Source organism: Photinus pyralis, unplaced genomic scaffold, assembly GCF_008802855.1.
Source record: "Photinus pyralis isolate 1611_PpyrPB1 unplaced genomic scaffold, Ppyr1.3 Ppyr1.4_LG7, whole genome shotgun sequence".
Classification (NCBI taxonomy): Eukaryota; Metazoa; Arthropoda; class Insecta; order Coleoptera; family Lampyridae; genus Photinus; species Photinus pyralis.
In genome coordinates this window covers 33,632,967-33,656,363 of record NW_022170738.1, presented here as the reverse complement: position 1 = coordinate 33,656,363, position 23,397 = coordinate 33,632,967, and the positions used below count along the sequence as shown (strand labels likewise).

The 23,397-nt window shown below is 41.0% G+C and overlaps 2 protein-coding genes and 1 long non-coding RNA gene across 11 annotated transcripts in view; 1 reads left to right on the top strand and 2 right to left on the bottom strand.

Moving 5' to 3' along the window:
* Positions 1 to 51: 51 nt before the first annotated feature.
* The window catches only part of LOC116176645 (Down syndrome cell adhesion molecule-like protein Dscam2), a 47,595-nt gene continuing 24,249 nt past the window's right edge, over positions 52 to 23,397 (bottom strand). The window contains exons 7-13 of one of the 9 annotated variants that reach the window (XM_031495354.1): positions 17,332 to 17,455; positions 17,012 to 17,149; positions 11,732 to 11,994; positions 11,084 to 11,665; positions 10,873 to 11,034; positions 903 to 1,187; positions 730 to 843 (exon numbers count right to left, since the gene is read on the bottom strand). In XM_031495354.1, the coding sequence (XP_031351214.1) occupies positions 836 to 843; positions 903 to 1,187; positions 10,873 to 11,034; positions 11,084 to 11,665; positions 11,732 to 11,994; positions 17,012 to 17,149; positions 17,332 to 17,455 (1,562 nt within the window). In that variant the 3' untranslated portion in view covers positions 730 to 835. The other 8 variants (XM_031495350.1, XM_031495351.1, XM_031495353.1 and 5 more) reach the window with 8 other exon arrangements.
* On the bottom strand, positions 14,724 to 15,117 carry LOC116176657. The gene is made up of 3 exons (XR_004146483.1): positions 14,953 to 15,117; positions 14,782 to 14,908; positions 14,724 to 14,735 (listed from the first exon to the last, which is right to left on the bottom strand). It is a non-coding gene; the product is annotated as an uncharacterized LOC116176657 (long non-coding RNA).
* The window catches only part of LOC116176652 (YEATS domain-containing protein 4), a 38,938-nt gene continuing 35,307 nt past the window's right edge, over positions 19,767 to 23,397 (top strand). Inside the window, exons 1-2 of the mRNA XM_031495368.1 lie at positions 19,767 to 20,678; positions 20,934 to 21,128. The gene's annotated coding sequence lies outside the window, so the exon portion shown is untranslated. The remainder of the gene's footprint in view (positions 20,679 to 20,933; positions 21,129 to 23,397) is intronic.

The window sequence follows — 23,397 nt, the reverse complement described above, 5'->3', positions numbered from 1 at the left end:
TGCGCCGAAATCAAAGGGGACTATTTGAGGTGCGACTGCAAGAAGGACAAGGTGGGATGTTAGCAAACTTAACAGAAAGATGAAACGCCCTCTAGTCACAAATTTTCTAAAAAATGGGCTTTCACACTAGAGAACGTCTCAAAATGAGCATTAATGCTAGTGATAAACTAAGAATACCCTTGACGGATAAATAAGCGGAGTGCTCGACATGTCCGGCTGAATTTTCGGCCGTGCAGATGTATTTCCCAGCATGCTCCGCTTGAACTGGATCTATACTTAATTGACTTGTTCTTTTGCTATTCAAAATGTTGATACCACTTTCGGCGCGAATTATTGTATCATTAAATTTCCAAGAAATTTGAATCGGCAGATCTCCCTTTGCTACCGCACAATTGATTATGATCACTTCTCCGGAATTAACCGAGTCCGTTTCAAAATCGAAGGGAACAATTTGAGGGGGAACTAAAAGGCAAAAACATAGATTAGCTTTGGATTTCGGCTTTGGACTACAAAAACCATGCAAGAGAAAATTATACCGTTAACATTAAGATAGGTTGTATAGTTTGTTGAACCGGCTGGATTCCTCACGCCACAAGTGTACTCTCCAATATGATTATATTGTACAGACTCGATCGACAAAATGCTCAGTCTTTTGCCAATGTAACTTGTAAGTATTCCATCTTGTTCCGATATCGTATTCCCATTCAAGTACCATTCAATCTGAACTGGCAAGTCACCTTTGGTGATTGTACACTGTGCAGAAACAGTGTCACCCGCATTCATTAATCCCTCTCCAAAGGTAAAGGGCATTATTTGAGGAATAACTGCAAGAACATTAAAGGACTGTTAAGGAAAGGCAAAAATAAAAAGTAAATCTACTGCTCTGACTGGTGCTACTGTACCATTAACGTGTAAGTAAGCGGAGTGTTCGGCGTAACCGGCTTCGTTCTGCACCCGACACGTATACATTCCGGCATGTTCGGCTAATACGGATTCTATTAGCAATTGACTCGTTCGTCTTGTATTGGTAATGCTTACGCCAGTTACTCTTTGCAAAGGTTGGGTATTAAAAGACCAAACGATCTTTGTAGGGGGATCTCCTTTCGTCGCACCACAAGTGACGACCACCGTGTCACCCGTATTAATCGATTCCTCGCCGAAATCAAACGAGGTCATTTGAGGAGGCACTACAAGCATTGTTAAAATTTAAGCGACTGGATACTTTTGTTTTCACCAAACACAATTATCTCGATGTTGCAGTTCTATTTAGTTTGGGTGCAAAACTGAGATAAAGTTCGCACTTTTGAGTAGGTACCTATGCTTTTGGAGCCTCCTTCTTAATGTTCCGACCTGGCGCCACGTTCATATGCCCCTGAAACCCCCGTTAGGGGGGGGGGGGCAGAAAATAGGGGTTGCTAATGATGGGTAATAATGGGATACATCTCGTCTTGGTGGGTACCCCCCTCCTCCCCCAGAAACCCCCACAAAATCCTTTAGCTGGTTGCATACCTCTTTATCGTTGATCTGATGCTAGCAGGGCAATTGATTTAATATCTCGGGGAGGGGGCAAGTAATGAATTAGGGTTTGTTGTGTAAGAGGAATTTTAAAGATATGTAAAGAAAGTTACCTTTGAAGCTTGGAACCAGTGTCCCAACCAGATAGTGAAGGAATTTTGATCGTTCACTACTACAAATTATGAATATTTGCGGCAATACATCGAACAGTTCTTTATAAAATTGCTCGTTTTGTAAATTAGTAAAGTTTGATGGATGGAACTTAAGTGTTACGAAGTAAAGAAATTGGGTTTCCTGAGAAAATTTCAGTTTAGTGTTTTACCTACGTTGTTGGTGCGCATTTGAATAGGGAATTGCAGTGTAAGACTGGATTTTGGACATTACAAGTTAATTCAGACTGTTTCGATCGATCGCTTGTAGCGTGGTGTGTTTCTGACCCTGAATGCCGATTTCTCTTACAGCGATTTTTGTGATAAAATTTATGTTTTGTGTAAAATAATTTGAGCCCAAATTACAACCCGGGATCTTAAGAGTTTCATGTTAATTGTTTTTGTGAATGACTTTATTTAATTGAGTTAGCTGGACAAGTTTTATGGGAGGCTTAGTGATCGTTTGCCATTGCACATAGTAATATCTGTTTTGATTTACAGGCCCAGCAATACCCAATCTATCCGAGTGGGGTTGGATACGATCGACGCCAAATGAAAGGAGGACCTCCAATGGACCGAAAACCCCCCAGCACATGAGGCGCGCATGGAGCTCATTAAATGTGGATGCAACGAAGTATAATGTGGATGCTTGAAGTAAGTAAAACATGCCGTCTCCTCCCCTTTGCAAATACGATATAGGTCTATGTTGAAAAATAGTAGAGGGGTTAATAACTCTGGAGGTTACTAACCCCCCGATTTTATCCACTAATGAGCGGTTAACCATACTTTACTCGTTTTGCGCATGGCGAAAAGATAGGTAGGTATATAGTCCAGTTATTACGTCGTAAAATGACGTAGCTGCTTAGCAGCACCCAAAGGAGTAGTCAATGGGCCCATATTAAACCTCTGAGTGTCGCTTCTAGATCGATTAGGGAGCTTAGTACCTAGAGTCGACAGTCATTAGCAACCATTTTATGCAACCTCCCTCCTAACTGGGGATCCAGGGGCAGATGGGCGTGGTGCCACGTCAGGACATTAAGAGTTTTCCAAAATATTTACATACCTACTACGAACATATGCGACGGTACCCAAGTGCCTGTGTAAACATAGACTGTGAAAACGACGAAGAAAAATAGTCAAAGAACGAGAAGCCCTGAAAAAGAGGAGCGAATTTATCTGGAGAGAGAACATCTCCAAGCGGTCAATAGGAACTTTGGTGTAAAAGAATAAGGCTGGTATTAAGGACAAACATGCCTATAAAAAAAAAGTACCGTTTATATTGAGGTATGTACTAAAATTAGTGGATCCTGCCAAATTTGTCGCACTGCAAGTGTAACTCCCAACGTGGTTTGCTTGGACTGAATCTATCGCTAAATTATTAATCCTCTTTCCCATATAACTCGTGAAAATACTGCCGTATTCGTTGACCGGTTTCCCGTTCAGATACCACAGAATTGTTATCGGTAGATCACCTTTGGTCACCGTGCACTGAGCGGACACCGTATCACCGTCGTTCATCGTTTCGTCGCCGAAATTAAAAGGCATGATTTGCGGAGCGACTACAATTAAAGTGTAAAAGGTTAGGATGGTAACTCAAAAAGAAAGCATAAGAAGCATTGTGGTAAAAAAACTACCATTCACATTCAAGTAAGTGGTAAAGTTGGTAGATCCCGCCGAATTCATTGCTCTGCAAGTGTACTCCCCAATGTGGCGCGCCTGTACGGAATCAATTGCTAAAGTTTTGGTGCGTTTTCCCAGGTTGCTGGTTAATATCCCATTGTCTTCGTCAATAACCCTTCCGTTCAAATACCATATCAACTCAACCGGGAGATCTCCTTTGGTAATCGTGCATTGGGCCGATGCCGCTTCGCCTTCGTTCAAGGATTCTTCGCCAAACGTGAATGGCATTATTTGAGGAATAACTGGGAAATCAAAAAAGGTCAAAGGCGTGGGAGAGAAACTTAAAGCGTTACAAAAACGAATAGATGTACCGTTAACATTCAAGTACGTCGTAAAATTTGTAGAACCGGCTGCATTCGTAGCGCTGCAAGTGTATCCGCCGATATGTTTCGCTTGAACCGAGTCGATCGCCAAAGTACTCGTCCGTTTTCCTAAACTACTTGTAAGTATGCCATCGAGTACGTTTATGGGTTTCCCGTTTAGATACCACGAAATTTCCATAGGCAAATCCCCTTTGGTTATGGCACATTGGGTAGAGGCAGTATCGCCTTCGTTCATCGAGTCTTCCCCGAAGGTGAAAGGCATTATTTGAGGAGTGACTAAAGGATTAGGTCGTTAAAACAAATGTGCACACGCTACCAATAGAAGCAACAAATAATGTAAAAGTACCATTAATATTTAATTCCGCCGAGTACACAGCGGTACCGGCAAAATTTCTGGCAACACACGTATAGTTTCCACGATGATCGGCTTCTACAGACTCGATACTTAAAGTGCTGATCCTTTTATTGGTTTGCGTAACAGTGACGCCACTACGAGAACCTAAACTTTCGCCGTTATGCCTCCACAAAAACTCAATTGGAAAATCTCCTTTTGTAGCCGCACATTGAACTGTGGCCATGTTACCGTAATCGACGACATCATCTCCGAAATCAAAATGCAAAATCTGTGGAGGAACTATAAAATGACCAGATAACAAAACTATGACGGAACGGAGAAAGTATATGGGGGAGTTATACATTAAAAAAGCTACAAACATAATTAAATAGGTACCGTTAACGTTCAAAGAAGCAGAATACGTTGCATATCCTGCAACATTTGAAGCCACACATGTATATTCTCCGGCGTGCTCGGCCTGGACGGACTCTATCGTTAGAGAGCTCACTCTCTTTGAATTCAAAATGGAAACTCCCTGCGTGTTCGTTTTAATTTCCGCATCATTCATGCGCCAAGTTATGTTAAGTGGATTATCTCCCTTTACAACAGTACACTGAACGGACGTGGTGTCGCCGGCGTTCATCTCATCGTCGCCAAAATTAAAAGGAAGAATCTGTGGTGCAACTATGATTTTGTTATTACGATATGGGGCATGCAGATTAAGCATAACAATAAATGCATTGTACCCTTCACTGTTAAATAAGTGGAAAAGCTACTGGTGCCTGCTGCATTTTTAACCATGCAAACGTATTCTCCTCTGTGAACCGACAACACTGAATCAATCTCTAAAGTGCTAAATCTCTTGAAGTTCATAACAGATATGCCACTGTTTTGGCTGACAGGTTTTCCATTTAAAGTCCAGGTAAAGGTCAGAGGTAGATCTCCTTTTGATATCGTGCACTGTGCAGTTACCGTGTCACCTGAATTAACAGATTCGTCGCCGTGGCTAAACTCAAAAGGAGCAATTTGGGGGAGAACTGTAAAAACATAAGGAAAACAAAATGATCTTTAAATAAAACAAGCGCGTTAGGTAGATGTGAACAAAGATGATTTTCTTTGTACTTAATTTACCTACCTAGGCGAAATGGTCAGATTTTTTAGGTGAGGGTTTTACAAAAATGAAAATAGAAAAAGTATCAAAAGTAAATCCTTCCAATTATTGACAGGCACACTAAGTAAGTACCAAAGACGTCTAACGTCGTCGTATATTGCGCTTTTCCGGCAACGTTCGAGGCCACGCAAGTGTAATCCCCACTGTGGATCGGCTCGACAGAGCTGATACTAAGAATGCTAGTGTGAGTGCCAAAAGCAGACGTCGAAATGCCAAGACCGTGATGCGAAATGTGTTTTCCATTGTGGTACCATTTGATTTTTAGAGGTCTATCGCCCTTAGTGACATGACAGAACAGTTGAGCAATGTCGCCGGCGTTTAAGGGATCGTCAAATTGAAAGGGACTAATCACTGGCAATACTGTAAAGGCAAAATAAATACTGATGACATATTCAAAAGGTCGCATCAAATAAATCCAAAAAGATCATTATCTTACCTTTGACACACAATTATCAAAAAGTTTATTATTGCGATGTACAAGAACGTCTTCGTTACCGTCTTGTTCTAGAGAAATTACACAAAGATTTTATCACTGACATAATTTGTAGTGAAATCACGATATCAATACTTAGGTCAAATTCCTTCTCTCCAACTCAAATATTGTGCATTCCATCTTCACAATCACCTATTAGAGTAGACTCATATGAGCTTGTTGTGTTCTTACCATTGGTAATAAATGCAACTTATCAGTAATACGATCAGGATTATTTCCAAATGTTCTACAGAATCATCAACCACAATTTTGTTGGTTGTTTCTGCATATTTATCGGGTAGCATCGCCTAAGAGTACGGATTAGTTAAGAGTATAATAATAATTTACTGTTTTTCATACATGGGAGTTGTTTCAGCACCTCAAAAACTTAATTTCTATTACAAGATTTATAAAATTGTAGGTATACATTGTGAAACCTTATGTGCAAACATTATAATTTATTTAGATCGATCTTATGTTAGCCTAAATCGTGAATTTCCTTTATAATTATACGCAGCCACAAAAATAAGCAATCTGAAAATCGTGCAGTCAACTCTTTTGGCTTTAAACGTTGGTTACAAACTTGTGAACTAAGTGCAAAAGTTTGGTTGTATAAAATTAGGAGCCTTACGTTAGTAAGCTATTATCTATAGGCACCCAAACAGTTGGTACCTACTGTAAATCGTCCACGCCGTTCCATACACTGCGCATGCGAAAAGAAACGTAATAGGTAATTGACGCTTCACCTATTTTGGAATGAGAATTCAGGTCAGTTAAATGTATGCTACAATGGTCTAGTCTAGTGGCAAGGATACCCGGCGGTACCCGAGCGGCTTGGGTTCGATTCTTGGTATGGAACTTTTTTTTTTTACAAAAATGCATACCCAATTCAACGGAGTTGGACATTTAGTCCAGGGTAATTAGCCAATAATTATACGTAGGGTATTCTTAAAACAAAATATAAAGCTGATAATTGTTAAACAGGTAGCTTTTAGTATAGCAATTCCTAATTTCTGGTGTTGCAACGTGTGGTGGGTGGTGTAGTCGCGGGGCAGCATCAGAAAAGAGAAGACGCCGCCGGTCGCGCGTTGCGGCTGTTCAGTCGGTGTCTAGAGGTCGCGTATCATGTCCTTTTCAAATAATAGTACTGCTAAAGTAGCACAACTTATGTATATTCTGAGGATGTCAGGTCCCAGGTATTTTGAAGGGGGGCATTCCGGCTTGGAGTGGTTTTAAGGATATTTCAATGAATCAAAGTCGGGAATATGAAACATCAGCAACATGACCCCTACCTTTTGCAAATATGTCACCAACAACTCCATCAACAGTCAATACTTGTCTTCAGCATGCATTGGAAGAATGCAAGAAGCAAGGCTAAAAATTTGTATTGTAACGTTTGACCAACCAACTAAGGAAGAGTACGACAAATTTGTCGCCAGTAGATATTCTACTATTAGTCGAACATCAAAATTCTGGAGTAGCATTTGGACGGACTTGACCATCGAGCAGGTGTTAATGATATCAATGAAAGTAGAAGGAGGACTTACAGGTGATCCAGGTCTTACCGATTTAACAATCCCATGCTGGAATAATACAACTCTGTGGATATTGTTGTAAGTGATTCAAATTTTTCTTTTTCTACGTAATTTTTGAAAAATACCTCGAATAAAAGTAACTTTGTTTCATTCTTGGCTGCTAAATTTAAAGTTCAAATTTCTCCGAGGGACGCCGACTCACGTAGTAATACAGCTTTCGCATTTCCTAACGAAAATAAGAAAGGACTTATAGTAGGCGAGGACACTGATCTCCTGGTCATAACGATAGCTGTAGCACGGGATAATGATAAACGTTTAATGTTAATTCCAACAACAAAGTTTAATCTACAAAAATTGTTTAATAGCAAGCTACCCCAAGAAGCACTTGGGAATGTAAAAAATTATCAAAGTCCTTGTTTGAGATCGAAGGGACTTCAGCGCATTTTTGTGTGGCAGATCGGTATTCTATTAGCCACTTTCGACTCAACCATCAATAACAGATCTTGCGAAGGCTACTACATTCACTAACCGCTTCCCACTTTCCGCGTGCACCCGCAATTCGCTTTTAAAGTTTTGACTTCACCATCAGTAAGATCGTGTCGGGGGCTACCACATTCCCTTTGACGGTACCCACTTCCGACGTCCCGTTCACTCGCAATTCATTTCTATTGGCGACACGAGAAGAAAGAGAGACAGCGATTCGAAATTTACGAAACGTTAAACCGCGTGAGTTCGCAACGGAAGGTAAAAGGCGCCCGAAGTAGACTACCTCTCGAAGACGCGCGCGCGCGCCTCGCAAAAGGTCTTTAATTTCGCCCCTAGGACAAAAAACAAAATTCTGCCACGCAGGAGTTGTGCGAGTTTACAACATCTTTCCGACGACACCAATTTGAAAAGAATCGGACCAAAACTGTAGTAGAAGATAGGAAAAAACTGAAAAACCTTCACGTTAGTATACTACGCTCGAGGATGGCGCACAGATGTCGCCAACCCCACATCATGTAGCCATGTCCCTAAGGTTGACAAATTTCACGGCCCTGTAGATACACGTACACCCGTTGCCTTTCTACAAGAGTTCTTCTACGCGCCCACATTTGCTGCCAGCCAACCAGCCAGCCAGCCAAAGTGAGATTAAAAGCTACTTTTTACAAATAAATTTGCAAAAAATGCGCTAAAAATCACATCGCTATCCTCCATACAGTTACCGATTTCGATACAATTCCTTCACTATTCAATTAAGGCAAAAACCAAGCTTTTAAACTTTGCAATCGAACGAGATACTAAGGCAAAAGGTTTCTGCATTCAATGATACAAATTCAACTGAAGAATACGAGTATATTGCTCAATAGAGAGATAACTTCCTCAAACTGTTATATAACGGGCGCGTTTCTTCAGATGACTTTAATGGAACTAGATTTACCTATTATAAAAAAGGTTATAGCTATTCAACCAGTTTGTCGAAAGTTTGATCTCTTGGTACTACCACCAACATCTGGAGCAGCAAGCATAGTTATAGAGTTTTTCACCAAGTTTAGTCTTTGCATGGGATAGACTTTCCTGCTACTGACTGGGGATGGTAGAAAAATATGCGGAAAATGCAATGGTGAAACATGCTGCAACAGACCTTCCATACTAGTTGAAGAGAATGAAGAGGCGGATGTACAAGATTACTCATTTTATAATACTCAACCCAACGAACCTGGACCCTCCAAATTAGGCAACTAAACTGTTTGAAGTTTCGGCTTTTGAGATATTAAAGTCAATTTTTTGGCAGAACTACTTTTTTTATAGCTTCCACGATACTTATCCATTAGGTACCTTCAGACAAATTTTTAGCTTTATATTTTGTATTTAGTTTGAATAAGCTAATTACCCTGGACTAATTATAGGTTATTTGTAAGTTGGATTGTGTTCTCAAATTTGTTTGAAAAGCGAACTTATCCAAAAATGCTTTGGACATGCGCAGTGTGTGGAACGACGTGGACGATTTACACAAACGTCTTTGGGTCTTGGGTCAATTGATAACGGTAGTCTGCTGCACGAGTGTTTTTGGTATTTGGATACTCCCAGGACTTATTTTGTCAAGAAAGTAAATGAAAGGGGAACTTTTTTATGGTGCATCTCTCAAAATTGATATCTGAGTCATGATATACTATGCGACTCATTTTTGATCGCCCGTTGCCTATATGAACACTATTTTTAATATGGCTCATTTCTGTGATTTTGTTAAGCCTTCAGAAGAAGATCCAGCAATTCTGTTAATGGATAACCATGAAGGTATCGCATTCTTCTCTAGAAACGATTGATTTGCTAGCTTGGTATAAATTAACTTTAATTACTGGGTCGCGTTTGGTATTATTGGAAGCGCGCTTAAATAAAATGAATTTTAAGACTAGTCCCAGATTTTTATGGTGACCAAAAGGCGAGATTTTAATGAAAAAGTTTTAATCGCCCAAGTGACTGGCAGAAAAATCAGATTTCCATGTGTGCGCGGACTTCCCGGCAAAGTTCGTCGCATGAAACTAGACTAGGGATATTGAAGAGACGCGTGATTTTGGTTGCATACGCTACGTACTCTTAGGGGCTAGTAGGTACCATTAAGAGTATGAGTAAAAATCTGATTTTATTTCTTTAGTCATTGGTGATATCCATTATTTGTCTTAGGACAGTATACTGCATTCATTATAAGAAGGTAGTAGATGGCGCTGTGATTGAAGATCGACACACACAGGAATAGTAGATTACATACCGAGCTGGGAGGTGGTTCATTACCTACGCCGAGGGCTTAAGGTACCTCACCGACGCGCGAAGCGCGGAGGTGAGGTATAAGCGCGAGGCGTTGGTTATGAACCACTGACCAGCGAGGTTTGTATACTATTTTACTCACAATCGATCATTTAAGGTAAAGTATATAATTCAACAAGGTGTTACTTTAACTGTCAATAATAGTGACACCGCCAATGTAACCATTAATGTTTACAACAATAGCAAATAGTTTCGTTCTTCTTCGTAATTTGCTATTGTTGTAAACATTAATGGTTACATTGGCGGTGTCACTATTAGTATAAGTTTCATATAAGGATAATATGAATAGCATTTGCAGGTAAGGAAAGTGACAGATGCTAGCCGGGAAAGTGACAGCTAGCCGGGAAAGTTACTTTCCCGGCTAAGGTGAGTAATGAGTCGCTTCGCAACCGCTATGAAGGTTAGGAATTCAGATAATACTAACCGATTGTGAGTAAAAATATAAAACGGCACAAAATTTGAAAAATATAAATATAAATCAAACGATATCACGCTTGGTTCTTTGAAATTGACAGCTAATGACAATTCGACAGTTTAGTTGGTAACTGAAACTTCTAAAAGACAGAATTCGTCACTCGTTTTATTTTTCAGGGTAATACTGACTCGTGGTTTAACCAATCACAGTGAAGGTCAAACTGTCCCTATGCTTTCTACCGCTACCTTCTTAAAATGAATAGCGTATAGTTAACAAGTTGTCACATTTTTTATTTCAAAGTAAAACTTAGATGTGTACTCTTGGGCAACCCTACCCTACCAAAGATTACCGAATATATTTTGATTTTTGGTTGTGTAACAGAATGCACAAACTATTGGTGACATAAAACACATTTTCACATAATTATGAGTTGGAGACAGGAATTTCTAATAGATAGATAGCTTTCAACATACCCATAACTTGAACTTCCAACGATCCTCGTGCGCTGTAACCTTGACTATTTTTCGCGACGCAAGTGTATGATGCCTGGTCAGAAGCTCGTTCCACATTTTCAATGATAAGAGTTCCATTGGGAAAGACCTTCTGTTTTCGGTTGATAGGTAAAACGCGTCCGTCTAAAAATCAATATTTGAAGTCAATGCCAAAACTAGAACCAAACCCAACCTCTCTCCCATACGATGGTGTCGATGGGGTAACCGGCGACAGGGCAATGTACAATTAAAGTTCCTCCAGCGACAATCGCCTGTTTTTCCATGGATCTTACAAATGGAAGTCCGTAAATGTTAATCCTAGCCGCATGATCGACCGATCCCACCTTGCTGCTGGCGATGCACCTGTATAAACCCCCATCATTGGTGATTGCCGCGCTTACGTTTAAATTCGAAACAACATCTCCGTTGACAGTCACGTATTGCCCAATTTGATATCTATCGTTGTTCGAAAGTCGGCGTCCGTCCAATTCCCACGCGATTTCGGGCGTCGGATTTCCGGCGGCGATGCACTTCAGAAAGACGTGAGAGCCGGGTTGCAGGGTTTCTTCGGCGAAGGCGTGACGAATTTGAGGAGGCTCGAATCGGCCGCCCAACTTCAGCTCGGCGGTCGCTTCGGCACTTTCCTGATCGTTTCTAATGAAACACTGGTACATTCCCTTATCCTCCTTTCGCACGGCCTCGATTCTTAGGATAGCCTCGTGATGATCGAGACGTTTGCCATCTTTCAACCAGCTGATCGTCTTAATCGGGTTACCTGAAGATTTAGCAATTATGAGAAGGCAAAATTTGAAATAGGATTTCTCAAACCTATCCGAATTACCTTCAAAATGACACGTGAAAACCGCGGGTCTGCCGAAATCAATGGTCTGCACTTGCGGTTCTATGGAGGACTTCAAAGGGGCGGTAACGGTGAGTACGGTTTCGACGCTTTCGCCACCGACAGAGTTGTTAACGACGCATAGGTATTTTCCGGAATCTTCGACTTTTGCTTCACGAATAATTAAGGTACCGGCTACTTGCTTAACTCTATCGTTTAATTGGACGGCTTGTTTGCGAGTTGTACCTTCTAGGAACTTGTACCACCTGTAACAAGGAGAGAAGAAGGTGAAGCGACAATTAATCAATCATCTCTATGTAATATGGCCCAAGTCCTGATTGTTTACCTGAAGAGGGGTACGGGAAAGGCTTGCGCGGGACAAAATGCAACCGAGTTTTGTCCTCTCTGAACAGTTCTTATATCAATGATATGACTACTTAACTGAGGTTTTACCGAGCCGGTGGGTTCTGTAAATAATCTCCGATTACATTTTTACTTACAAACCATGCCCAGAATGCCCGAATAGTAAAGTGATCACCTTTTTCTAGGTGTCGGAAATGATTGGGCGTCGCACAATAATGCGATGGCGGTCGAAACGTGGGCGGAGAGTTTATTCAGCCCATCTCCGGCGACCTTTGGGGCAGTTTGACCTGTTGGCTCTAAGACGAAAACAAATTTAGCATCTCTTTGGACGAGAGAGATGTCGGGATAGAGTACGCTGACTTACCTAAAGATTGGAAAAGGATAGCCGACTATGGGACATACTAAGGCTATAGAGGCATTTTCAGAAACACTGACAATCTTCCATGCCGTTCTTTCACCCACGAGCTTTGGCGGTAAATTATTTGTCGGTTCTGTAAAGAACCCCAGTATTAAAATGGTATCGAAACTGAGACCGAGATCCGGTCAGGTTACGGATTGGAAAGATGACATGCGACCATTCACACGGGTACACAAAGAATAAAAGCTTAAACTTACATGTGTCTCGGTACAGGGTAGCCAGTAACGAGGCACGTGAGCCATGCAGTGTCAAGCTGTGAAAGAATGAGAACTTTCCAACCTTCAAACTTTTCTAAGTCTTTCTTTGGGGCTACATTATTAGTGGGTTCTGTAATAATAAACAATTTCCTGCTTAACAACCTCAATTCCAAGCAACTAAACAAGCTAAAGCGGAAAAATAACTTTCTAACAGTAGTTGCAAAAGTGCTGAAAATCTATCAAATTAACATCACTTGGTGAGACGTCTCACAAGTGTGGGTCGTAGGTCACAACAGTTTTTAAGCTCAGTCGGTTTTCACAAATTGAATAATTTTGCAAAAAATAATCGAATGGGAACTTATCGAATTTTGTGTGTGGGTACCCATTGCTGTTTTTGATATTTAAGGATGAAAACAATTTATCAAGTAAAAAAAACTACAAATTTAAGAGTCGCTTTAACAGTTGTGTAAATGTTTTAAAGGGGGGAGTGCAATGGTATAATCAAATCATTAAAAAAATTTATCGGGCTCAATATACCAAAGCAAATGTTTTAGGTCAAAAGGAAACAAGTACAAAATTGGGTTTAATGAACCCTTAGGCCTTATACAGTTCAATTGTTTGCAACTTCTGATAGCTACTAATCTTTACTGTTACTTACATATATCGTGGTACAGGGTAACCTGTAACGAGGCATGTAAACCAAGCTACATCAAACTGGGCCACCGTAAGGACCTCCCACCCCTCAAACTTCTTACCGTCCTTCTTAGGCGCCACGTTATTGGTAGGTTCTGTAATAAAAAAATAGCGAACTTTTACCTGTGCGTCGCTGATGTCAAACCCTTTGTCACGTAGAGCACTTTCAAAATATAATTGATTAGAAAAAAGTAACTTACATGTAGCGTGGTACAGGATAGCCAGTAACTAGACAAGTGAGCCAGGCTACTTTCGACTGAGAAATACTTAGAACTTTCCAGCCCTCGAATTGCTCGCCGTCTTTTTTTGGACTGACGTTATTCGTAGGTTCTGTAAGGGAAATCGGTCCAAAACTATCACCTGAACTAACTACAGTCTTCCCGAGCACTTTCAAAAAATAGCACTTACGTAAATCTCGGTACCGGATATGCGGTCACCTGACAGATCAGCCACGCGCTCGCGTTTTCGAGTACGTTAAGCATTCTGCCTAAAAATTCAGCACCGACTCTTTTTGGGGGAACATTGTTGGTTGGTTCTGTAAGTAAAACAATACTTACTACATCCGACAGTGGAACGAACGAGCACTTTCGAATTTAAATTGACTTACATGAATCTTGGGACTGGATAGCCGGTTACTTGGCAGATCAACCAAGCGCTTTGGTTTTGCATTAAATTGAGTAGTCTAAAGCCAAACTCCGCTCCCACCTTTTTGGGGGGAACGTTGCTTGTCGGTTCTGAAAAATAAGATACTTACACTCGCCTATACATTCGCTGTAACGAGCACTTTCAAAACGGAAAACTTACGTAAATCTAGGCACAGGGTATCCGGTCACCTGGCAAGTGCACCACGCGGTTTCGAGCAAGGGAACATTAAGCACTCTCCAACCTCCAAACTCCGCCCCTACCTTTTTTGGCGCAACATTATTAGTAGGCTCTGAAAAATAAAACCCAGTGCTACTTACTAAGATTTTAATCGAACTAGCCACTTGTGCAATACCTATAAATTGGTACAGGGTATCCTACAACGTCGCAAGTCATTATGATAACATGGGAGGTCGAGACAAGAACAATCTTGCCTCCATCGTACTTTTGCCCAGGGACTTTAGGAGCGATTTTGCCCGTAGGTTCTACAAAATGAAAAAACAAAAAGGCAATCATTTCACGCATACTAATCCAGACTGACCGAAATAATGGAAAAGGCACACTCACCGAAATAAGGGAACGGGGTAACCGACAACTTGGCAGACTATGAACACGTCATCGGTCGATGCGGCCAAAATTAAACCGATGAGAATTTTTTTATCGGTCACCTTCGGGGCAATATTATTGGTCGGTTCTAGAAATGGAGGAACACCTACATTACTCGCCAGTACTACACTCACCTAAATATTGGAATAGGAAACCCGACGACTTGGCACATTAAGTAAATGGTCGTGTTTAGACTTTGGGAGGTGAGTAAAAACCCATACTTCTTATCTAAGGTTTTGGGCGCGACATTATTCGTGGGTTCTGAAAATGCATCGATATTGTCAACGTAAAGAAGAAGCCCTTACCTGAATAAAGGTATGGGATACCCGACAACTTGGCACATTAAAAAAACACTCTGGTCTCTAAGCGAACGTATCGCGGTAAAGCCAATTTTTGTATCCAACGCCTTAGGCGCGATATTATTGTTAGGCTCTGAAATTCAATTACAAATATACTCTCGAGAACTTAGGCCTGAGTGGTGGGATAGATTACCTAAATATAGGCGCGGGAAAACCTTGGGCGGCACAGATTAGCACGGTGAGCTGACGCACAAACTTGCGTAAAGTCTCAACCTCTACGTCTTTTACCTTTGGGGCTACACCGGCGACAGGTTCTGCAAACAAAAAAAAAGGCACCTTGGAAAATGTTTGCGTTTCAACCCACCTAAATATTGCGATAGGAAACGCTTGCCCTTGGCAGAGTAAACCGAAACTTTGCCCGACTGTTCGGGTATAAGATGTGCTGGTGGCGTCGTTTGGGAAAGCGGGCGCTTTAACTCCAATGGGTTCTAGGAAATAAAAATATTTATCAACAAAGGTACAAAATTGCAATTGTAATATTAATAACAAAATGAGAAATATGCAAACATTTTCCACAGTAGAATATTGGTTTGCAAATATAAATACCTAACAAACTTTCAATCCTGAAGAGGGCTAGGAAATAAAAGCAATGGCGGATTATTATCAAGAAGGCACAATATGCTAAAGTCCCAAAGGTTGAGTGACCCAAGGTGCTTCTAGTAATGAAGGTATAAGGTTCATTTGCACTAGGAACCGTTTCAAAATTTCAGGTTTAAATTTGTATTTTTTTACATATGACGAAAATACGGCTTTTCTATTGGTTGTTAGGGCACGCCAGTCGAGGTCATTTGCGTTCAGAAATAAGTTCCTTTTCGGTTTTTCTCGTGGGCGTGATTCAAATAACAAAGGAAAGAAATGGGAAAGCGCGCTAAGCTGGTTTTCTTCGCGAACGGTCCTGTACTAGGTACGCGAAACTTAATTCTTGGAGAAGTTACGAGTGCGAGCCAGTACCTACTATCAATTGGGGTACGCTAATTTATTATTGTTGATTTATTTCGGGCCAATATAAAAGTTTTCGTTTGTTGTTGTGAAACAACTGTTGAGCGGTCGATAATTTTTAGTTGGATTTCAAGAAATGTATAGAAATATTAGGTGCCCAGACTTCCTAAATTTCGAGTACGTCGTGGAGAAACGTTTAAGCAAGTTCGGATTTGTGAAAAATTGTGGGTTAAGTACACAGCGGACCATTGACCTATTATTCCTGTGCATAATCACGATCTCAACTTGATTCGCAATACGTATGGACATTTTTTATTTTGCATTCATCACGAAGATAACGTTACCGGGGCGGTGCAGCAAGGCAACCATCGAATCGAGCTATTTCGAAAGGAAGCGGCATTTTCCAACAAAAGATAGATCAATTGTTACCAGAAGAGAATATCACCCATTACTGTAAGTGAGTAAGGAATTTTGTTTGAAGTAATTTTGATATTCCTAAAGGAACCGACCCGTCAAAATTATTTGCAAGAAACAAAACTGATTATTTGTTCATTGATTGGGAATTCTCTTGGTTGGATTAAAAGTTTGTTTAGCATTCGGATGTGTGTATATTTTTAAACAAGAGAAGGTGCCAGGAATTTACTATGCGGAAAAAATGAAGTTTTAGGTAGTGATTAAATAGCAACAAAATATGACAAAAACAATAAAATAGGTATCCGGACTACGGACCTTTGACACTCACCTAAATATTGGTATAGGTAAAGATTGTGCGGGGCAAAGAAGCGCGAATGTAAATCCAGAACGTCTAATATATGTAAAACTTTTAGAGTCCGATGAAAAACTGGGCGGCTTTGATCCAATTGGTTCTACAACGATTTCAAAACGCTGTACAGTCTATAAAATCATACTTACTTGAATATTGGGATAGGTAACGCTTGAGCAGGACAAAGAAGGGCAAAATTCGAGGCGAAATTTCTAATGAACGAGGACGTTTTCGAATCGGTTGCAAAACTGGGCGCTTTAGATCCAATCGGCTCTAAAAAATAAAGTACAAAAAAAAGATTACCTGAACGCTGGAACCGGTAAGCTCTGGGCAGGGCAAAGCAATGAAAAACTGCCGCCCGACTTCATTTCGTACGTTGAACTTTTGGCGGAAGTCGAGAAAGCGGGAGCTTTACTACCGATCGGCTCTAAGAAAAACTGACTTAAACGTCGCGCAATAACCAACGCTTACCTGAATGAAGGGAACGGTAGCCCTTGCGCCGGACACAACAGGGCAAAGCTGTGACCTTTGCCACGATCGTACCCCATCATTTTCAGATCGTTGGCCAAAGTCGGAGCTTTGCTGCCGACTGGTTCTAAAGAAAAATTAAATTAGGGACCTACCTGAACCTCGGAACAGGAAACCCTTGCGCCTGACACAAAAGAGCGAAACTTTGACCGAAATTCCGTGCGAAAGCATTGATAAGATTGTCGGAGGAAAAGACGGGCGTCTTAACACCGACGGGCTCTGTTGACAAAAAAAACGGTTAACGGAGACAAGGTACCTTTGCGAGGGAACCGGATAGGCTTGCGCAGGACAAAGCAGCGTCAGGCTTTCGCTTACGATCGACTCAAACGTGTGACTTTTATCGGCCGTTGGAAATTTCGGCTTTACACTCCCCACCGGTTCTAAAGGTAAATAAAAATGGGAAATATTAGCGAAGAATTACCTTTGCAATGGGACCGGGTACGCTTGAGCGGGGCATAACAGGGCAACACTTCGGAGAAGGGCAGACTCTAACGCATTACTTTTATCGCCAGAATTGAAGGCGGGTTTGACACTTCCGATTGGTTCTAAAAAGACACGAGGGATAGTACAATCGTTTAGACAAGACGGGGTACCCCTGCTAAAACTCATGTTTTTATAATTACCTAACTAAGGGAACGGGATAAGCCTGCGCGGGACATAGTAAGGGTTGTGATCTGCCTTGTAATCCTTGTAATGTTTGTATCTTTGAGGTGCCCGCGGATAGGCTCGGAGCAACACTACCGACTGGCTCTAATAACAAAACATTGCGTGATTATTCACCTGAATAATGGGATGGGAAGTCCTTGTACTGGGCAAAGCAGTAACGCGATGGAGCTGGCTTCCAATTCGCCAGTTCTGCTCTTATCTCCGGACATTAGTTTGGGAGCCGTACTACTTACAGGTTCTGTCAAAACAGGTAGGCAGGTATAATGCATGCATGTTTCGCCTGAAGGATGGGATAAAAGTGGCGTTTACCTGTAGAGAGGCACAGGATACGCTTGCGCGGGACACAGGAGTGTTAAAGTTGCATTGTCCTTAGACGTGAACCCTCTCAAATTGTCAATGGCGGGAAATTTGGGCAGAACGCTACCAATGGGTTCTAAAACATGACAGATTCGATCAAAATTACCTGAAAAGAGGAACGGGATATGCTTGAGCCGGACAGAGCAATGTCAGATTTAAACCGCCTCGTCCAAGGAAGGCCTTTGAGTTTTCCACCATGGGAAACTTAGGGGAGACGCTAGCGACAGGTTCTAAACAAAGACATAGTTTAACCCGGATGATAGGAATAGAGCACCTTGTTCACAACGGGTCCGAAGAAACTGGGAGAACAAATGGAAGACGTTCATTAATGTTAATAAGCAATAGTAGTACCTTGTAAGAGGAACCGGATAACCTTGGGCGGGGCACAACAGATTTAACGTGGAATTTGACAAAAATGTTGTGTCCTTTCGAGTCTCTAGCGGAAATTTTGGCATTACGGTACCGATCGGTTCTAAAACAAACGTTTTAATTTTTACAAAATCAGTACCTTATAAGGGGCACGGGAAAGGCTTGACTTGGACATAACAGGTTTATCGTGGAGTTTATGTGAAATTTGTACTCCTTCTTTGTCTCTAAAGTAAAGGTAGGAGCTATCCTTCCGACCGGTTCTAAAATTAGAAAGTACAAACCTTTAAGACTTTTAATGGTCTTTTTGAGATAGGGTACCGTAAACCCACCTAGACTTCTTTTTACTACGAGCAAGTACCTGCACCTACCTTGAACGTGAAGGCGTAGATGTGCGTTTTTTGAGAATTATCCAGCTTGCAGTACACCGTAGCTAATTTAATGTCAAATGATTTAAGATTGTCACCAACAGGTGCTTGTCAATGATGCTCAAAAGCTTGTGCAAATTTGAAATGGTTGCACAAACATTTAAAAGACTGCGACAGGAAGGAGCATTGAGCGACTCAACGGAATCCTGTCCATCTCTTGACTGGTTTCAGTATTTACAAATATTTAAAACGCTCTTTTGAATGTATACATAATTCAATTCAATTATATGCCTTAATTATAGAGAGCGACTAACAGACTAAGAACCGCTGCCCTGGCTGACGTTTACCTAATCGAATTGTGATTGGCGATTTATTTGAAAATTTATGAAGAAGGAGTTTGTTTTATCGTGGAAGTGGCGTTTCCTTAACTACTGGAGAAATCGAGAAGACGGTGCTTTTTTGTACTCTTCTTTAACGCGGTTTGAGAACGTGGACATTTCTTTGCGATAAATTTTCGGGCAGTCAGCCTGTGCATGTGAAAGCGTAATTCGTGAGTATTGTAATAAAGTTTTCCAGAGTTAAATCAAGTGAAGTAGTAAAAGTTCGTGAAATGATTTTTAAAACGCGCTGTCCGTTTTCGGAAAAAGTAGGTACGTGTGTGAATTGAGCAAGCAAGTTGTCGCCTAGGGCGTGTCTCAGTTTTAGTACGCCCCTAAATATCGCTAATTTGCTACGATCAAATTGATTGATTTATTTAATAACTGGAAGTAATTAAGATTTTTATTTAATTGTCTATCGAACGTCTGCGTGCGGGGTACTTATGTGTCAAAAAACAAGCTTTGAATGCTTTTCTTTCTTCCGGAATTGTGACTTTAATATCTGTATGTTTTGCGAGATACATGTTTGTCAATTAATTAACTCTGTGTTTCCTGAGGGGTGGCACCCTACCAGGCGCGTCCCCAGGTGGCGGATAGGGGAACGGCCTAAGCGAATGAGCGTAGGTCAATGCTAGGAATAAGGATGCTCGTCGCTTATGAAACAGCGACTGGTAGCAACCAAATACAGCATCGCGGACCAGCTACCTCGCCCGGTTGTCGTATCGTGGCCAAGGGCTTGCACGGGGTTAAACGGTGCCGACATGTGTTCGATGTACGTCAACCATGTCGATATACCATGGACGAATCTGGGTAGCTCGGGATTGTGCGAGGGGTCTAGGTTTTACCGCCCGGACCGAACATGAGAGAGGAACCAGTGTGTTCTACGCAACCTGACCTTCCATCTACCGCAGTGGGGAAACCTAGGAGCTCCAGGTATCTGTGGATTGGTTGAGGTCGGATCTAGCGAGAAAAGTTCCGTTCCGTGGGAGGGCGCGAAACGTCGATTCGTCGAAGCGAAGAACATCCCAAAACCAGTAACGGCAAACGCCTGGAGCCCCGGGGCTCAAGTAGAACCGGAGAAGATCCTGAAAAGGATCGAATTGTTGGAGTTACAACCAGCAATTGGCGTGTGGTAGACATGGTGAAGGACAAGATGGGGACTACTTGCAACCATCGACCCTACGTGAACTTGACCAGATTGACGTTCAAACTTCTCTCCAAGACGAAGGTAGAGGTGACAAGCATGGAGTGCGAAGAGGTAACATCAGTTGCGGAGCCCTCAGGGGAACCACAACCAACACCTACTAGGTAAGCCCGGTTTCACTATTTTATTAATGGTAAAAGTAGCACAAATTAATCTGCAACACAGTAGGGCGGCATCTGCCACCTTCTATTATATTCATGCAGCCCTTTTACAAGAACCTTGGACCTGCAAAAGGCTAATACTGGGTCTAGGAGCGCGGTTCCTTACTGAGCCTACCGAAATCAATCCCAGATTCTGTACCTATCTTAACCAGGAATATAGTGTTAAGTTACTATACCACTATGGGAATTTTGTTGCAGAGGCAGTACCTAATTCTGACAGTGGAAAAGAATGGGAGCGAGAAAGGGGTTGTACTCGGATCCGCATACCGCCCTTATACACCACCAACCACACAAGTTAGCACACTGGTGGAACACTGTCAGCGGAAAGGATGGTAACTCCTTCTCGGATGTGATGCCAATGCGTATGAGGCAGCACCGACATCAACGGAAGAGGTAAGTCTCTCCTAGACTATATTGTCAACAAATAATAATATGAAGCAAACTGCCCCACAAAAGAAAGGAGAACCTCAAATACAGTGCCTTGGTGGCACTAGGGACTCTAGATTGCGGGAAGCTTTTAAATAGAGTAAAAACAGAGGGAAGTAAAGTTAAGATTGCTAAGACGGCTTCTAACAGGGTTACTTAGTAAGAGGAAGATTGGTACGAAAACTCCTAAACAGTTTTCGAGACTTTCTTCAGAAAGGTTAATAAGTGTTTTTCAAAAAAAGGTATTGATTGAGGATTGTATAAATATTTCGAAGAAAACTCCTACGAGGGTTTTTTTAAAGTTTATTTTTAAGAAAATTCCAAAAAAGGTTTTCAAGAAAAGCTCTAGTAAAGTTGCTGGAAACATTAGCTATCTCTAGAGAAGAAAGATTTCCAATAAAATGCATAAAAGTAAGATTTTGATTACATTCAAAGATCTTAAAAGATTTGGATTTGGACCATTAAAAATAAAAATGTAGAAATTTCCGCCAAGTTTCCACAAAAATTAATGGGGCACTATAACGCCTATTAAGTACGCATTTATTAATCTTATCAGGTGTGCCACGCTTCAGGGCCCGTTTACTTAACCCTGGGCAAAAATCTGTAATTTATTCGCTTCATTTGAACTGAAACCAGTCCGGAGATGCGGACTAAATTTTGTATAAAGGACATCATTTTTTAAGTGGCGTACCATAGCAATTCTAGGAGCACACCCCAAATCATTTGACACTAGTTGGCCTCAAAAAATGCACCTCGTTCTGCTTAGTGCTCTACCAAAGAAAGGAACAGGACAACAGGAGAGGTAATCTACAAATTAATTCGGATACAACGTGCCCATTATACACGTTTTTTTTAATTGACAACAAAATTTTGAAAGTGCCCGTTCGAGAAACAAGGGTACCCTATCCCAACATTCAGGCAGTCTGGGCTTGGAAACGAGTTCCACAAAAAAAGGTGGCGAGTACACCTGCTTTGTATGAGTTTTTCCATGTTTAAAGCAGGTACACACGCACAACAGTAACACTTCACATCGCTAGAATGTAAAATGTTACTGTTTAAACTAAAAAGCTCCCTTACTTTCATTTGATGCATTAATTTAATGTAATGCACGCATACACGTATGAGTCATGACCCCAACTTGGACAGATGGTGTTATTAAAATGTCAAAGATTAGGAAGTGTGTTAATGACTTTAATAAAGAAGCTTTTATTTAGTGTAAATACAAATATTGCATGAGACATACAAGTTTTGAACGATTGTATTTCTCTATTATTGATCTGATATGGTGGTGCTACTTAATGGGGCAGCATAGTACATTAAATTTGACTTAACTATGAAGTATAAGAATTGACAAATAAAGATTATGATAATGAGCACTTCCTGTCACTTTTAGTTAACTATGGCTGCAATTATGTAAAGTTACATGTCTATATACGGCTGCAGTAGTGTAGGTTTATGAACTCATTTCAGTTGCTTTTTTATTGCCTCTACAGATGTGAATGTTATCAATTTAATAAACTACAACTTTATTAATATCGATTATTAATAATTTTGTTTTTATTACCCTCATTTATCGTCAATAACAAGAATTTCCTATTCCAAATATAATTGGGGGATTATGGCAAATGTTTCTTACTTTACCAACCCGACTCTACACAAAATTTTCATGCTCGCACACAGACTCGATCCAAGGACCTTTTTGGTCATAGCTAAGCATAGGTCTAAAAAGGTAGCTGTGTAAATTAATGTGCGGTAATATTCATGGCTTTTGATAGTTTCACAGGAGTCACGAAGAGCTTTTGTCCTTTGAATTTTTTTTAATTTTGCGATCTTCGGGCTCTGCAGCTCAAGATTTGTTGGATTCCTCAATTTCTTCAGACTTTCTCTCAATTCCTCTTAAAACTCTGGGGTTTCTTTGAATCCTTGGCTACAGATTTTTTTATATTAGTTTCATTGGATTTTTCCGATCCTTCAGATTGGTCCATTTTATCGAGCTCTGCAGCTTACGATTTTTCAGATTCTTCTATTACTTCGGATGCTACAGATTCCCTCAATCCTGCAATTTCTTTAAGTTTTTCATAGTTACAAAATTCTTGGGTTTGTCTGAATCTTTCACATTCTCATTACGTAGAGATCGTTCAATAGTACCTATCTTCAGATGCACCAGAGTTGTCTCCGGCCTAAAATTTTTGGATCGCCCACTTTTTGGATTCCTCAATTTCTTAGGGTGCTTTAA